The sequence below is a fragment of the Mustela putorius genome, unplaced genomic scaffold (assembly GCF_011764305.1).
Source record: "Mustela putorius furo isolate JIRA1106 unplaced genomic scaffold, ASM1176430v1.1 tig00000430_pilon_pilon_pilon, whole genome shotgun sequence".
NCBI lineage: Eukaryota > Metazoa > Chordata > Mammalia > Carnivora > Mustelidae > Mustela > Mustela putorius.
Genome location: NW_025421377.1, coordinates 18,672,843 through 18,691,011, shown reverse-complemented (window position 1 = coordinate 18,691,011; position 18,169 = coordinate 18,672,843). Strand labels below are relative to the sequence as shown.

The following is an 18,169-nucleotide window of genomic DNA, read 5'->3' as shown; positions in this document are numbered from 1 at the left end:
TGGTGAACAGTGATTGTGGCTGAATTTGGATCTTTGGAATAGGGCTTTGAATGTCCTCTATTATAAAGGCTTTTTAAAAAAAAAGATTTTTATTTATTTATTTGACAGAGAGAGACATAGCAAGAGAGGGAACACAAGCAGGTGGTAGGAGAGGGAGAAGCAGGCTTCCTGCTGAGGAGGGAGCTCTATGTGAGGCTCAATCCCAGGACCCTGGGATCATGAGCTGAAGGCAGCCACTTAATGACTGAGCTACCCAGGCTCCCCATAAAAGGAATTTTCTTTATGAGGGTGACCTTATCCTCCAATTAGGGCAGAACCTAATGCACATACAGGACATTTCCTAGAAAGTCACAAGGATCTGAAGCCTCTCTTAGGCATTTTTAGGTTTGTTACCTGTTTTCTATCAATAATAGCAAGTTAAAATTAGAAGTATCATTTATTACATTTTACCTCCATTTAATGTTGCATAAGTAGTTAAGTCAAATAAGAAAAGTGTCTTGGAAAGTTATATTTAATTTTTAACCTATGATTTGTCTATTTATTGCTCTGCAGGCAATATTTTTAAAATATTTCAGGAAAATGTATTATATACATATTCTAATTCATAGACAACTTAAGAGAATATTTGCATTTTGTAAAAGTTTATTTCCTTCACAAAGGAATTTCTCTGGGTTCTTCTAAATAGTTAGCTTCAAGCCAGTTCAAGCTACTGCAACACCTTTGGGCAAAGAAACCTGCCTCAAAACGCAGGAGGTTGGCTGTTTTCCAACTATGTTCATGAAGTTCTGACCTCGGGACTCAGTACTTCCTATATGTGAACTATTTGATTTATAGAAATCCAATTGGCATTTAAGATTTCACGAAGATATTCATAACAATGTAAACCATATAATGATCAAGATGGGGAGATTTTAAATGCATTGTTGTATCTTGGATTGGATCCAGAACAGAAAAAAATAACATTAGTGAAAAACTGGTGAAATACAGATAAAGTGTATAGCTATTTAGGAGTATTTTACCAATATCAATTCCTTTCTTTTGGGGCACCTGGGTGGTTTAGTCATTAAGCATCTGCCTTTGGCTCAGGTCATGATCCTAGGGTCATGGGATTGAGCCCCGCATCGCATCAGGCTCCCTGCTCAGCAGGAAGCCTGCTTCTCCCTCTCCCACTCCCCCTGCTTGTGTTCCCTTTCTCGCTCTGTCTCTCTCTGTCAAATAAAAATCTTTTTTAAAAATTCCTTTGTTTTGACAAATGTACCATGGTTATATAAGATGTTATCATTAGAGGAAGCTGAGTAAAGTATATATAAAAATTCTCTGCCCTTCTACAAAGAAGACATCCAGATGGCCCACAGACACATGAAAAGGTGTTCAGTATCACTTGGCATCAGGGAAATACAAATCAAAACCACAATGAGAAAATACCTCACACTAGTCAAAATGGCTAAAATTAACAAGTCAGGAAATGACAGATGCTGGTGAGGATATGGAGAAAGGGGAACCCTCCTACACTGTTGGTGGGAATGCAAGCTGGTGCAACCACTCTGGAAAACAGCAAGAAGGTTCCTCAAAAAGTTGAAAATAGATACCCTACGACCCAGCAATAGCTCTACTGGGTATTTACCCTAAAGATATAAATGTAATGATCCGAAGGGGCATGTGTGCCTGAATGTTTATAGCAGCAATGTCCACAATAGCCAAACTATGGAAAGAACCCAGATGTCCATCAACAGATGAATGGATAAAGAAGAAGTGGTATATATATACAATGGAATTCTATGCAGCCATCAAAAGAAATGAAATCTTGCCATTTGGAACTAGAGGGGATTATGCTTAGGGAAATAAGTCAATAGGAGAAAGACAACTATCATATGATCTCCCTGATATGAGGAAAGGGAGATGCAACGTTGGGGGGGGGGGTGGGGGTAGGAAAAGAATAAATGAAACAAGATGGGATCAGGAGGGAGACAAACCATAACAGACTCTTAATCTCACAAAACAAACTGAAGGTTGCTGGGGGAAGGGGGTAAGGAGAGAGTGGTGGGGTTATGGACACTGGGGAGGGTATGTGCTATGGTGAGTGCTGTGCAGTGTGTAAACCTGGCGATTCACAGACCTGTACCCCTGGGGCTAAAAATACATTATATGTTAATAAAAAAATTTAAAAATTAAAAAGAAAAAAACTCTGCCTTACATTTGCAACTTTTCTAATTTTAAAATTTCTAAAATTATGCCAAAATATTTTAAAATAAATTATTTTATTATGCCTTCAAAATAGAACTATGAAAAAAAATATATATATATATATGCAGCACAGGGACACAAATAAAGGAAAGAGACAGTGGGTCTTTGACAAAACTGAAAAGGAAAGAGTCAGGAAATCACAAAATCAAACCACATTTTTTTTAATATTTCACAGAAGCAGCAGAAAAGAGAGCTTTTTGATGTTAGATAAGTTTTATTGAAAGCTGTTGATAAGGGAACAGAGTGAAGCTGAGAACAAAGCAGAAGATGACACCCCGCAACCCCCCCCCCATGGGATATATGCAACATTTCCTCAGGCATTCCTGGATGCCCTAAAGGAAAAACAAATAGTTAATTTATAGAGATCACAATCCTGCAAGACCTGAGTTCCCCTTAGTTTACAAATATCCTAGTGATTTACAAAGAAGATGCTTTCTTATCAATAGCCTAACTTCCAAAGACCCATAACTCAGTTCCTGAAGCCTTAATGTCATCTTCCCCTCCATAAAATGGAGGGAGGCTGAGGCACAGGGAAGTGTAAATAAAGTTAAATTTCTTCCAAACCTAAAGCTAATTTATAAGGACGTGTAATAGCAGGAGTGTGACATTCCTCCACGAAGCTTTCCACTATCATACTACTAATACCTTACAAAAAGAAAAAACAACCTTATCTAGACAAATAGCAAAGCTCTGGTATCCTGCGTGTCTTCTTTAATATAGGAAAGTTCTTTCAAACCCTCCCTTTTCCTTACCTCCCCCAACCCCATAGTATATAATAATCCATCCCTCACAATCCCCAAGGCAGCAGCTCTTTCTACCCACGGGTCCTGTCCTCAGCTTTAATAAACCATCATTTTGCACCAAAGACGTCTCAAGAATTCTTTCTTGGCCATCAGCTCCAGACTCTACCCCACTGAACCTCACTTATATTCTAAAACTTCATCGCTGTGAGAAAGGAAAGATAAACTTGGACTAAGAATGCATAAATCTGCTTTGCCATTCATCAGGTATAGATAATAGATGCAGGTAAAGCCAGCTGTAAAGTTAACAGAAGATAATATTTTTCCCACAAACATGCTGTGTAAATTGTCAGAAAACCCCCCGACTTTGGGGGTTTTAAACTGCTACTCTCTTTTGTTTTACTCACAAAGAATCTTTTTCTCTAAAATCACAGATTGTCTAAAAGCTTGCTCTTTGAAATCTATCCATTAAGATTAAAATATCCTAATCTTAGCTAGATGACCTAAATCATTTAACACAGAGCAGCAGTCTCTACTTCCAACCCAGGGGCAGAACTTTAAAAAAAGTGGTTTGTTCGTTCCAAGGTTTCGGCACCAAAATAAATAAATAAATAAATAATTTAAAAATGGGTTTGTGGACAAAAGACACAACTTTTTAAACTGCAGTTTCCAGAAAAAATTCAGCCTGTGTCTATGTTGGAGTCCAGAAAGAATGGAGACCCCTTTACAAAAGCCTCACTTTCTTTTGAGCCTACACACCACTACTTCATTTCAATTTCTTCTCAACTCCACACTTCCCCAAATTCCTATAACAAAGGAATTCCTATCTATTCCTTTGTTTGGTGAGGCATCCCATAGTTCTGGAATGTGAACTCCCTCCCTGCAATAAATTAGAAACTCGACTTTCTTAATATATATTCTTTTACTAATGGACTTAGCCTTCTGAATGAGGAAGCCTCGCCCATACTAAAAATTCGGGAGTAATAATTTGACAAAAATGAACAACAAAAAAAAAACTCTAAGCTCAAATACTATACAAAATTATTATTTTTAAAAAAGAGCATAACATCATCATTACAGATGATGAAAACATAACTGAAAGATGTGTCACAAAAATAGATCAAAACTTACTATTTTTAAACTACCTAAACTAAAAAAATAAAAAGTAGCAAAGAGCAACATGATTCAGAATTAGAAAAACTCAGCTTGATGGCAGGAATCCTTTTACAATGTATATTTTTATCAAATCATCACATTGCAGTTAAAATATCTTACAGTTTTGTTAATTATCTCAAAAGGGTGGGAAAAAATTCACAAATGAGGTGATAGATCTCAGAAGAATTAGTAATAAAGAACAAATTAAGGAGTGCCTGAGTGGCTCAGTCAGTTGAGCGACCAACTCTTGATTTTGGCTCAGGTTATGATCTCAAGTTCCTGGGCTTGAGCCCTGTGACGGGCTCTGTGCTTAGCATAGAGTCTGCTTGAGGATTCACTTACTCCCTCTCCTTCTGCCCCTGCTCCCAATTGCAAGCTTGCTCTCTCTCTCTAAAACAAATCACCTTAATAAAAAAAAATTTAAAAAAGAATAAACTAGAAATGGAGTGGGTAGGATGAGTAAAATTGGTGAAGGGAATTAAGAGGTACAAATATCCAATTATAAAATAAATGAGTTACAGAGATGAAAAGTACACCAAAACAAATATAGTCAGTAATATTGTATTAATATTACAAAAGAAAAAAAGAATAAACTAGAAGGAACACAGAACCTAATGCATGTAACGGTTTATGATTTCCTGGAAAGAACCTGAGCCCATCCTTAGGTCCTCTAGTCATTTTGGTTGTCTGATGTTCATTCTCTAGTAATTCTCCAGGAAGGTTTTATGACAATAGTTCATCAAATATTGATACCATATCAAGTGTTGATAATAGTTTATACACTTTGTACATTAGAGTTGCTTTTGCTGCATAAAAATCTTTAGCCTACATTTTCCCCTTAAGTATCTTAAATATGCTGTTCCACTTTCTTTTGACAATAAGTTTCACTGTCTAAAGTCTAGTGATATTCCAATTTTCTACATTTTGTAGAAATACATTAAAATACATTAAACTACCTTAAAATACATTAAACTGGGGGTATCCTTTGTGCTTTTGAAATAATGCACACTCTATTTCGCTAAATCTAAGATGACCTCAAATTTAAGAGTACCATTTTTTCTGTCTTGATGAAAAAGGGAAAAACTACATTCCAATTACAGGGATATTAAACTGTAAAGAAACGTGGGTTGTGGATGAAATTCAAGGTATCCATTTTTATTGTATAACAATGTGCCATATACATAGTACAAGCTTAGCACTACATAGACTGTTGAAAGATGGGGCACAGACCGAGTTCCTTTTAATTGCCATGTAGAAAAGGTACAGAACGAGATTAAGAAACCTGAAAAATGCCAGAAACAAGCAGCATCAAGTTTCCAGGTATTTGGAAACGTTCAATGTTGAAATGAGAATGAAGAGAACAAAGGATCATGCCGTTTTGCCTCCACCCTCTCTCCACACCAGAGAGGAAGAAGATTCCAATTAAAAAATATCGTACATTACAGACGCTGATATAAAATCGACGTACAGGGGCGCCTGGGTGGCTCAGTGGGTTAAGCCGCTGCCTTCGGCTCGGGTCATGATCTCAGGGTCCTGGGATCGAGTCCCACATCGGGCTCTCTGCTCAGCGGGGGGCCTGCTTTCCTTCCTCTCTCTCTGTGATCTCTTCCCTTCCTCTCTCCTACTGTGATCTCTCTCTGTCAAATAAATAAATAAAATCTTAAAAAATAAAATAAAATAAAATCGACGTACATTCTAATTTTTTAAAATTCTACAGACGTTTCCTCAAATGTAGTTGAGAATGAAAGACAAACCTCAATGTTGAGTACTAATGGTTCTTGTTGTTTTCTAAGAAAGGGGAAAGGGGAACCAACAGAAAAAAATAGATGAGTCCGTAGGTGTCCAGAACTTCATCTGACAGTGACCTGTCTGTGACCTTGACCCAGTCACCCCGGCCGTCTGGAAGCTCTTCTCCCTCACCTGTGAAGTGGAAGCAAACCGGACGACGATGTCACTCATGGCTCTAAAAACCACGACTCGAGTCCACCTGCGGCAGTGCCCGGCACGCACTGGACGCCCACGATCGTACGTTTACGCCTAACGTTTGAAAACGGAACCCCGGAAACCCCGAAAATCGGGAGCTCCCCGCTACCAACTTTCGGTTTTGTATTTACTAAATGAAGGGGCTTCCTCTCAGGGCTACGCAACCCCATCCCTTTGCCGGCCACAGGAACCTCCGTGCCTCCCCCAGAGCCTGCGGCACCGCGTAACTTCGCTACTTCGGCCCACCCCCATCCGCGAGAAGCTCGGTCGCAGCCCAGCCGCTCCCGGAGCACACCTGCGGCGAGGCCCGTCCCGCTCCCCCGCGGCCACACCCAAACCGGAAGCCAGGACGCCCCCGGGGTTGACGGGAAGGCTCCGGCCGGCGGCGCGCTTCCCCGGCCCCGCCCCCTCCGGTGATGTCATCACCCGCCCCTTGACCCCCGCGGTCCCACCCCCTTCCCTGCCTACCCGTATCCAGCGGCGGCGGCGTCTCTTGGAGGCGATGGAGGCGTCCGAGCCGGTGGCCGCACCTCAGAGGGAAGAGGCGTCCTGCTCGTCCTGGGGGGCCGTCAGGTGAGAGGAGGAGTGTGAGCGCGAAGCAGCGAGGGGTGGCGGCCGGGAGCGGGGCGCCGGCTTCTGCGGCTCCCGCTGGGGCGTGGAGGGAGCGCGCGCGAGGCCGCGGAGCCGGGCAGGGCCAGCCCCGGGAGGCGAGAGGAGCGCGCGCGGTGGGTGTGGCGCCGTGGGTTCGGACCTCGGCGGCTCCCGGCTTCGCTGAGGAGAAAGGCCGCTTGTCGGTGCTTTCGGCGCCCTCTCAGTTCCGCCTGGGGTCTGCCGTCTCTCAGTCACCGGACATGTTTGGGGGGGAGGGGACGCGAGGCGGGGCGGAGTGCGGCGAGCGCGGCGGCGGGTTCTGGCCCGGGTCGCGCGGCGTGAGCTTCGCAGCCTTGTTGCCAGACACCGTCCCTCCTTCCTTCGGGGAAAATGACAGCGAAGAGCGCCGCGGCGCGGGATCCGGCGCCAGGATCCTCCTTTGAAAACTGTTACCAGAGGGAACTTGGTAATGATGAATCACAGGCGGTCAGGACACCCTGAGGCCTCGCTGACTACGGTTTAAAAAAAAAAAAAAAAAAAAAAAATCGGGGAAAAAAAACCCCACGAGTTACTCATTCTTATTTGCCTGTCGGTGTTGAGGTTCCTCACATCTTTTGCATGCCTGCAAAATCGGGGTGGAAATGTTCGTGTGCGGCCTTGTAATTAACACAGCGGTTAGTTGCATACCGCGCACCCCGGAACTCGGTATTCCAGAGGTACGAGGGCTGGGTGCCTGATTCTGAGCTAATGGGAAAGTGTCCGTAAACCTGTAGCTTCTCCGCTGGTTGGATGCTGTCAGTACCGTGGTAGTGCCCAGGCCAACCCTGCCACATTTCCGTGGGGGGGTGTTATGTAATACAGACAAAACCTCCCCTTATTTAAAGGGTTTTTGATGGCCCTATAGACGTTATTCCAGAAATGACTTTTGAAACGTTCCGGTGAGGCAGGATTTTGTGAAGAGTAAGTGCCAGTCAGATCATTAAGTGACAAGGCTGGTTAGAACGGAGCTGATCTCCCCTTTCCTGCGGAGCTTTGCCCACTAGACTGGTGTCCTCCCTGCAAGGAAGACAGTGAAAGTAGACCAGGGATAAGGAACCCGTGTAAGGAAATTTTTGCTTATTTTCGTGTTTCATTGCTGTGCCAAAGCAGGGCATATTGTGTATGTGTGTGTTTTAATTAGACGTTATTTGATCTAAATACAGCTATCTCTTGGTTTGCTTTCATAATTGGAATCAAATATTTCTAAGTTATCCATGTATCACTTAGCTAGAAGCTGATAACATTTTGATTAACTCTGTTTACAGATCTTTTGGCTTATCAATCAATACCAATCTGAAAATTGGATTTCAGAACCTAAGTTTTGTGCCTTCCCATTATTTTTAGAATCCTGTAATTGATAATTAGAGCTTCCCAGAACGTGGAATGGATTACATTTTTGCCAAAATGATGTTAATCTTAGCAGTCACTGTGTCTCAGGCCAAAGTGCCCCCACCTCTGTCTGGGAACTATTTCAGTTTCCCAGTGTTTATCCTGTTTTCATTTTCATTTCATTTTTGTGTGCCACGCTGTGAAAAATTTGAGCTACGGTAAGTGATACATCACTTTAAGTACATCTTATCATGCTAGTATGCTGCTCTTTAAAAATTTTTTTAATTTCCTCAAATAATCTCTACACCCATCATAGGGCTCAAATTTATAACCCTGAAAGAGTCGCAGGCTCTACCAACCAAACCAGCTGGAGCCCCCCCCCCTTTTTTTAATTTTTAAAATTCATTCAACAGATACCTGTTGAGTGTTTTCATTATGCCTTCTATGAGGCAGTAGGCAGTAGAGGATGGTGATCAAGAGCTAGACTGCTTAGGTTTACATTCTGGGTCTACCATTTACCTACTCTGGAACCTTGGGCAAGTTATTTAAATTAACTTCTATGAGCCTGTTTTACTTCTCTGTTCAGTGGAGTTGGTAATAGTGCCTGTCTCCTTAAATTGTAAGGGTTAACAGAGTTAGTACATCTAAAGCACTTAAAACAATGTATGTATGTTGGGGAAGGTGTATGGGGCACTCCCAACAAAATTGCTAAAATAAAGATCCATCAGAATATATGTAAAACAACATCTGATAACACCTAAGAATAAAAGCGTTGGCTGTAATTTTACAATACACACGGAGTAGGCAGTCAGTGAATTTAATTTTGACCTATTTTTAAAATGGAAATAAAGGGATGGAAAACAAAATATATATCTGGTTTGTAAAATCCCATCTAGTAAGTGCCATGTGTAATTGAGTATTAGATTATAGAATGTGAATATTGAATGACCGTACTTGCCCTTATAAGTTGTGTTTTATTTTTTTCAGTACAAATACAAATTTGCCCATCATATCAGCAGAATCTGTGGAGATTGATGATGCATTGTACAGGTGAGAACCTTAGGGAAACTGAAACTTATTTTCCTCATTTATTGTTCTATAGTAATGGAATACTCTATTTGAAAATACCATTAGGCCTTTGCAGAGTTTTGTAAATATATCCTAAGAGTTCCTCTGAGGTTATAATTCGAGTTTTCTTGGATTTTTTTTTTTCCCTGCAGTCTGAAAGCTTGAATAATATTTAAGTCTCAGTTGTTTTAGGTTTAGGTGATATGACAAAGAATGATTTTGTTACCCATTATAAAATATTCCTCTTGTTTTTGGATAGGAGTACATATTTATGTTCTTGATAGTGCAAGAGTCTCATGAAAAACAGTCCATCTTTGGTTCATACAGTAACATACAGAGAATATATTTACTTCAGTGTAATCTCATTGACAACATTGCTTGTTTGCATGATATAGACAGCAAGGAAATATGAGGTTGAAGATGATTTGAATGGAATTTAGTGAGATTCTTATTTACTGTACCTTTTCATGAAGTGAAAATATTTTTCTTAGAGTTAAAGAGAAATTAAAAATATATACATAACTAGTACTTCTTTTTTTTTTTAAGTTATTGATTGATTTGTTCAAGTAACCTCTGTACTCAGTGTGGGGCTTGAACTCAGGACCCCAACATCAAGAGTGGCACATTCTTCCAACTCAGCCAGCCAAGTGCCCCTATATTGCTATCACTTTTAAGACTTTTTTTTAATACTTCAGATTGTTTGTATGGAAGATAGTATAATCTCAGTTTTGAAGTTTTTAGATTTCCTCTCTATATAATTATGGAAAATATATTTTATGTAGAAAGAATTGGAATAATGGGCTATTTATTTTTAATCCTTTTTGTTTAGTGTGGGATGCAGAGTCAATTTTGAGCATTTTAGGAAGAGCTGAATCAACTTAATAGGTTGATTTCAATTATTGCTTTATGTTGTACACTTGAAAAAAGAGGGAGAAAACTAAATTTTGCTTTCTGAAAATTATTTTACCATATGGTTTCCTGATTATAAATATACTTTAGAAATCACCTTAAGGAGAAAATCAGTTATCATATGGTTTCACTTATTTGTGGAACATAAGGAATAACATGGAGGACATTAGGAGAAGGAAAGGAAGAGTGAATTGGGGCAAATCAGAGGGCCAGACAAACTGTGAGAGACTCTGGACTCTGAGAAACAATCTGGGGGTTTTAGAGGGGAGGGGATGGGAGAATGGTGAACCTGGTGGTGGGTATTAAGGAGGGCATGTGTTGTGTGAGCACTGGGTGTTGTACATAAACAATGAATCTTGGAACACTTCATCAAAAACTAATGATGTATTTTATGGTGACTAATATAAAACAATTAAAAATTTTAAGATTTTATTTATTTATTTGACAGAGATCACAAGTAGGCAGAGAAGCAGGCAGAGTGAGGAGGAAGCAGGCTCCCTGCTGAGCAGAGAGCCCCATGTGGGGTTCGATCCCAGGACCCTAGGATCATGACCTGAGCCAAAGGCAGAGGCTTAACCCACTGAGCCACCCAGGCGCCTCTATAATAATGATGTTCTTAACGTCCTTTCGATCATATCCTTGGGATAACAAATGTCAGCTTCTTGGAAAGGCATTGGCTAATTCTATTCATTGTTCAGTTACAATCCTTATAACACTTTTTTATATCCCTGAACCCTGTAATGGCTGATTAATGATCATAATTTTCAATAAACCAGAGATTAAATACTCCATTTGCAGTGTCGTATAAGTAGGGCTGCAGTTTGCTTGAGTGCAAAATACAGAATATAGTAGTTTATATATGATCAAGTATTGCTGGATCATAAAGTAGTTCCACTTTTAATTTTTTGAAGAACTTCCATACTATTTCCATAGCAGCTAGACCATTTTGCATTCTTACCAATAGTGCACAAGGCTTCCATTTTCTCCACATTCTTACCTTTTTATTTTCTGGCTTTTTTTTTGTAATGGCCATCCAAACAGATTTGAGGTGTTATCTCATTGTGGTTTTGCATTTCCTTGACAATTAGTAATGTAGAGTACCTTTTCATACCTGCTGCCCATTTGTGTCTTTGGAGAAATGTCTGTTCTAGTCCTTGCTCATTTTTTAATTATATTCCTTGGAGGGGGGTTGCTATTGAGTTGTAGTTCTGTATATAATTCGAATATTAACCTATCAGATACACGGTTTGTAAATATTCTCTCCCATTCTGTAGTTCGCCTTTTCACTTTGTCGATAGTCTCTTTTGCTGTGCAGAAGCTTTTTAGTTTGAAGTCACCCCACTTGTCTACTTTTGCTTTTATTGCCTCTGCTTTTGGTACCATATCCAGGAAATTCTTGCCAAGACCAATGTTAAGAAACTTTTCTCTTATGTTTTCTTCATAAGTTTTCTAGTTTGGCACTTAAATTTAAGTCCTTAACCCATTTTGTATTGATTTTGTATATGGTATAAGGTAAAGGTCCAGTTTCATCTTTCACATGTAAAATTCCAGTTTTGCCAATACCATGTATTAGCCCCAACTTTCCTCTACCTCTAACTATACTGGCCTTACCAGATTGTTTTCCTCCCAAACACAGTTTATACTTTAACACCTCATTGTCTTTTCTTTAAGAGCACTCAACACCATTGGATCCCTTTTCCTTCTTCCCACTTCCCATTCCCAAACTTAATTATTTAAAATGCTACCAAATCTACTGTGTAACCTAAACTAGAAACCTTGGTTTCATCTTAGATTATTCCCTATTTGTCATCCTCCAAATTCAGTTTTTTAAAAACCCTTTTAATTCTTTCTAAACAACTCTCAATTCCAACTCTTGGGTTCTCTCTCCCTGCATTTTGTATCTCTCAGTTGAACTATTATTTATAGCCTCTTATATGACCTCTTTAGAGCTACTGAATCTTTAATCCACCTTCCATACTTTATTCAAAGTGATATTTTTCAAATTTACCTCAAAGCTCCTGGTTTCTCTATTTAAAATACTTAGATGGTTCCCTATCATTTACATTAGTGAAGCCAATGCATTTAAGTCTCCTTTTCTATACAAAGTAACAGTGGCTGAGAGGATAATCTTTGGTATTAGATCTGAATTTGAATTATCCTTAACTGCTGATAAGCATTTGGATTGTTTCCAGGTTTGCATTATCACAAATGTTGCTGTGAGAATTTCTATGCATTTTAAGGTCGACATGTGTTTTCATTTACTCTTTAATAAATACCTAGAAGTAAATGTCTGGGATGTATGGTAAGTGTATTTTTAACTTTTGGGGGCTGACTGGGTGGCTCAGTGGGTTAAGCCTCTGCCTTCAGCTCAGGTCATGATCTCAGGGTCCTGGGATTGAGTCCCGCATCGGGCTCTCTGCTAGGCACTCCTTTCTCTCTCTCTCTACTTGTGATCTCTGTCAAATAAATAAAATCATTATTTTTTTTAAAAAGTGTATTTTTAACTTTTTAAGAAATGCCAAGCTGTTTTCCAAAGCAGTTATGCCATTTTACCTTTGTACCAGTAGTGTATGAAAGTTTGAGTTAGCCCACATGTTTATTCACCATCTGAAATAGTCAAATCTTTTTTAATTTTAGGCATTCTAGTATGTGTATCGTAGTATTATATTTGTATAATATTATACAGTGAATATAATACAAATATATATATATATATATATTTGTTTTACATTTGTGTTTCCATAATGACTATTGATCATGGACATCTTTTCATGAGACTATTTGCTACCTATATTTAGGGAAATATCTATAAATCTTTTCTCTTTTATTAGCTTGTCTTAATGAGTTCTTTATGTATGTTCTTTGTTATAGATATGGTTGCATATGTTTTCTCCTAGTTTGTGGCTTGTTTTACTTTTCATAAATGTCTTTGACAGAGCAAAATTTTTAATTCTGATCAGACACAACTGATGTTTTTTGTCCTATTTTTTAAATGTTTGCAAGACTTAAAGATTTTCTCTGATGTTCTGTTCTTGAAGCTTCATAATGTTAACTCTTAAACTTGTGTATGATTCATTTTAAGTTAATTTTTATATAATGTGAGCTGAATATCAGAGTTTATTTTTTTTCCATATAGCACTAATGTTTTAGCACCCCATTTGAAGATTATCCATTCTCTTTGAATTCCCTGGGTATCTGTCTTTGGCAGAATTTAATAGAGTATGTATCTGTTGAGTTATTTCTGGGATCTTCTTTTTCAGTAATCTGAATGTTTCACTTTACAACATCACACTGCCTTGCTTACCATAACCCTGTCATAAATCTTGGACTCTAGGAGTGTTATTCCTCCAACTTTGATCTTCTTTTGCAGAGTTGGTTTCAGTCTTCTATGTCCTTGGAATTTCCACATACATTTTAGAATCAGCTTGTCGATTCTTTAAAAAAAAAAATCCTACTGGAATTTTGTTTGAGTTTGTGTTGAATCTCTAGTTCAGTTTTGGGAATATAGACATTTTGACAATATTGAATTTCAAGATCCGTTAATAAACATGGTACGTCTGTCTGTTTCTTTCTTTAGTCTTTTCTTGTAGTGTTATATAATTACCAGTGTGGAGATCTTGCACAGCTTTTATCAGATTTGTCCCTTGGTAATTTGCAGTTTTCTACTATTGTGAATGGTCATTTTTAAATTTCAATTACCATGTATTCTTAAATTCAAGCTCAGTTGATTTTTGAATAATATTCTTATCCAGCAAGCTTGCTAAACTTACTAGTTCTGGTAAATTTTTTTGTAAACACCATAGGATTTTATAACGGTCCTGTTTGAAAATAAAGAAGTTTTACTAACTCCTTTCCATTCTAGATGCATTTTGTTTCCTTGTCTTAATCACACTGATTGGAACTTCCAATACAATGTTAAGCGGAAGTGATAAAGGTGGACAGCCTTACTTTGTTCCTGGGGTGCATTGGAAAACATTCATTCTTCCATGGTGGAGTATATTGTTAGCTGTCGGTTTTTCATAGATGCCCTTTATTGGGCTGAGGAAATTTCCTTCTGTTACTAGTGTGCTTAGAGTTTTGTTTTGGGTTTGTGGTTTGTTTGGTTTTTTTTAAAGTTAGAAATGGATATTGAGTTTGTCAAACACTTTTTCTTCATTTATTGAGGTGATCATATGGATTTTCTTTTAGTCTTTTAATGTAGTGAATTATAATGATGGCTTTTAGATTATTATATGACCCTTGCATTTGAATTCTAGGATAAAACCCATTTGGTCATGATGTACGTTTACAATATGTATAAAAACTCTGTTAAGTTTTGCTTCTGGTTATAGAAGACTGATGAATCACTGAACTCTACCTCTGAAACTAATAATACTCTATATGTTAATTAGTTGAACTTAAAAAATGGGTAAAAAAAAGAATTTTTGCATCTGTGTATGTGAGGGATATTGTTGTAGAGTATTTTTTAGTGCAGTGATTATGTGTTTGATATAGGGTGATGCTAATCTCATAGAATGAGCTGAGTATTTCTTCAAATTTCTGGAAAGTGTATAGAATTGGTGTTATTTCTTTCTTAAATTTTTGGTAGAAATAATAATGAAGTTTGGAGGGGTTTTTTGTGGGAAGGTTTTTAACTACAAATTTAACACCTAATAGACATGGTAACATTCAGTTAATATATAATTGACCCTTAGCATAGATTTAAACTGCTCAGGTCTATGTGGATATTTTTCAGTAGATATATTGGAAATTTTTTTATAAATTTGCAACAATTTGAAAAAATTCAAACTACACAGCCTAGAAATACTTAAAAATTACAAAAAGGTATATCAGGAATGTATAAAATATATGTAGAAACTAGTCTGTTTTATCATTTAATACCATAAAATACACACTAATCTATTATTTAACAAATTTATCAAAACTTACACACAGGGGCACCTGGGTGGCTCAGTGGGTCAAGGCCTCTGCCTTTGGCTCAGGTCCTGATCCCAGGGTCCTGGGATCAAGTCCCTCGATGGGCTCTCTGCTCAGCAGGGAGCCTGCTTTCCCCTCTCTCTCTCTGTCTTCCTCTCTGCCTACTTGTGATCTCTGTCTGTCAAATAAATAAATAAAATCTTAAAAAAAAAAAAAACTGACGCTCACAGTGTCATTTATAGTCAGGAGAAAAGTAAGCCAACATAAAAATGCAGTATTAAATCATAACTACATAATATAATACTGTATGTTAGCTAGTGGGAATTAAAATAAAAACTTAAAAATCTTAACTATAAAATTAACTGTAGTGCATATATTAGTGTAATAATTCTGTAGCCACCTCCTGTTGCTATTGTGGTAAGCTGAAGTGTTGACAAGTATTCCCTTAGAACACCATGTGATGCTAATCATCTTAGTGTGAGCAGTTTCTCTCTTTAGTAAATTGTGTATCTCAGTAAAAAGTGATCTCACACAATTTTTCATTGTGTTTAGTGGAATTCTGCAGACCTTGAATACCACTATGAATCCCATAGAGGGTATCACTAATGATGCTGGAAGCACTCCCTAGAAGTAGAGAAAAATCATGACAATACAGAAAAAGTTGAGTTACCTGGTATGTACCATAGATTGAGGTCTGCAGCTGTGGTTGCCTGCCATTTCAAGATAAATAAACGCAGCATAAGAAGCACTGTTAAAAAAGGAAGAAGAGGGAGGGGGAGAAAGAGAGGAAGGGAAGGGAAGCTGAAGCTTATGCTCCATCAACAGACACAAAAACCTTGCAGTTTTTGCAAAATTCCTTTATATCTTGCATTGAAAATGCAGCTTTTATGTGGGTATGAGAGTTGCTTTAAGAAAAACATGCTGATACACTCTATTACGATTTGAGAAAAAGCGAAGTCTTATAAGACAACTTAATGCAAAAGAAGCTAAAGCTGGAGAACTTAATGCCAGCAAAGGATGGTTTGATAATTTAGGAAGAGACTTGGTTTAAAAATGTCAACAACAGGCAGCAGTTGAGTTCCAGATGCCTTTCAGAAAATCATTATGGAGAAAGAATACCTGAACAGATTAATGCGGATGAAAGTATCCTATTACGGAAAAAAATAATGCCACAAAGAACATTTATTAGTAAGGAAGAGAAGCAAGAGGATTTAAGGCAGGAAGGGATGGGCTAACTCAACTGTTTTATGCAAATGCAGTTGGGTTTTTGATTAGCACTGCCCTTACCTATAAAGCTGCTAACCCCACCACCCTACCTTCCCACCCCTGTCCTTGAGCCTTAAAGATAAAAAGTAAACACCAGCCACTAGTCTTTTGGTTATACAACAAGAATGCCTGGACAGTTCAACTTTTTATTCTGAATTGATTCCGTCAGAGTTTTGTCTCTGAAATTAGGAAGTACCTTGCGTAAGGGATTGTCTTTTAAAATACTTTTGATATTGGACAATGCCGTTGGCTACCCAGAACCCTATGCGTTCAGTATGAAAGGTATCAAAGTTGTCTACTTGTCCCCAAAGTATAACGTCTGTAATTCAGCCTTTAGATTGGGGCTTTACATTGGACTTTTAAAGCTCATTACAAATAGTACTTTATTGAAAGGATTATTAATGCCATGGGGTAGAAACCCAATAGAACATCTTGGGAAGGATTACACCATTGAAGATACTGTTATTCTAGAAAATGCCAGGAAGGCATTCAGGCCCAGAACAATAAATTACTGCTGGAGAAAACTGTGTAGATGTTGTGCATGACTTCACAGTATTTACGATAGAGTGAATCAAGGAAATTAGTAAAGAAATTGTAGATATGGTTAAAAAAGGGGGGGGCAGGTGACGGGTTTTAAGGTACAGATTTTGGAGAAATTCAAGAGTTAATAGACACCATACCAAAGGAATTAACAGAAAATGACTTGATGGAAATTAGTACTTCCAAAACAGTGCCAAGCGATGTGGAAGAAGATGTAGAAGAAACACTGCCAGAAAACAAATTGACATTTGACAATCTGGCAGAAGAGTTTTGATTATTCAAGACTGTGTTTGACTTTTTTCATGACACAGACCCTTCTGGGATACCAGCACTGAAACTAAAGCAAATTGTAGGAGAAGGATTGGTACCATATCAAAACACATTTAGAGAAATGAAAAAGCAAAAAACAGATCATGATGTATTTCCATAAAGCTACACTGAATGTGCTTGTATCTCCTGCCTACCCTTCCCCCTCTACTTTTTCCACCTTTGCTACCCTGAGACAGCAAGACTACCCCTCTTCTTCCTTCTCCTCCTGTTCAGTAAGACAATGAGAATGAAGACCCTTATGATCTGTTTCCACTTAATGAGTAGTAAATGATCAAACTGCTGCACGGTTAATAAGCTGATAGTTGTATATGTATCTTCATATGAAAAACTAATAACTGTACAGAGGGAACTGTATGAGACATTTTTGTATCATCATCAAGTATTCATTGTGTAGAACATCCTATGCAAAACTCATAGAAGTGGATAGCCTGTCCTTAAATAGGCCTAAGATGAATATGTAATACAAAATTAATATTTTAGTGTTTCATATCTTTGCTTTCAAAGAATTGCATTATTCTACAGTATGATCCCCTTTCTCTCATCATTGAGAAACTGCTTATCAGCTTTCTAATTACAAGTAAGTGGGTTTTTTAGAAAATGTAATGATGTTTCCAGTACTGTCTAGATGTATGGCTACAGTAATATATGCCATAAAAATTTTGTAAGGATTTACTCATTAGTATGTAAGCTACACTACCATGAAGCAATTGAATTGTTTTTGCTAGGCTACCAAAAGCAATCCTATTGCTGCTGCTTTGTTTTTAGTATGGATCGTTAAACCTATAAATAAATATGGCTTGTTTTCACGTTATCTTTTTATTTTTGATGACAAATATTAATAATACATATAACATCTACAGTGTTTTGTATCATGTAAGACAATAAGACAACATTGATATAGGTACTGACAGGTGATTCATCTTATAAACAGATGATAATTTACAGTACTGTAAATGTATTTTCATTGTATGATTTTTTTAAATAACATTTCCTGTAGCTTACTTCATTATAAGAATATGGTATCTAGTACACAGAACATACAAAACATGTTAATTGAC

At 37.9% G+C, this 18,169-nt stretch overlaps 1 protein-coding gene across 2 annotated transcripts in view; it reads left to right on the top strand.

The window, feature by feature from the left end:
• The first annotated feature begins 6,548 nt into the window (after positions 1 to 6,548).
• UBA6 (ubiquitin like modifier activating enzyme 6) overlaps positions 6,549 to 18,169 on the top strand; it is an 84,376-nt gene continuing 72,755 nt past the window's right edge. Inside the window, exons 1-2 of one of the 2 annotated variants that reach the window (XM_004764305.3) lie at positions 6,549 to 6,695; positions 9,069 to 9,131. In XM_004764305.3, the coding sequence (XP_004764362.1) occupies positions 6,625 to 6,695; positions 9,069 to 9,131 (134 nt within the window). In that variant the 5' untranslated portion in view covers positions 6,549 to 6,624. Of the gene's footprint in view, positions 6,696 to 6,719; positions 7,180 to 9,068; positions 9,132 to 18,169 lie in introns of those variants that run through there. The other variant, XM_013062358.2, reaches the window with a different exon arrangement.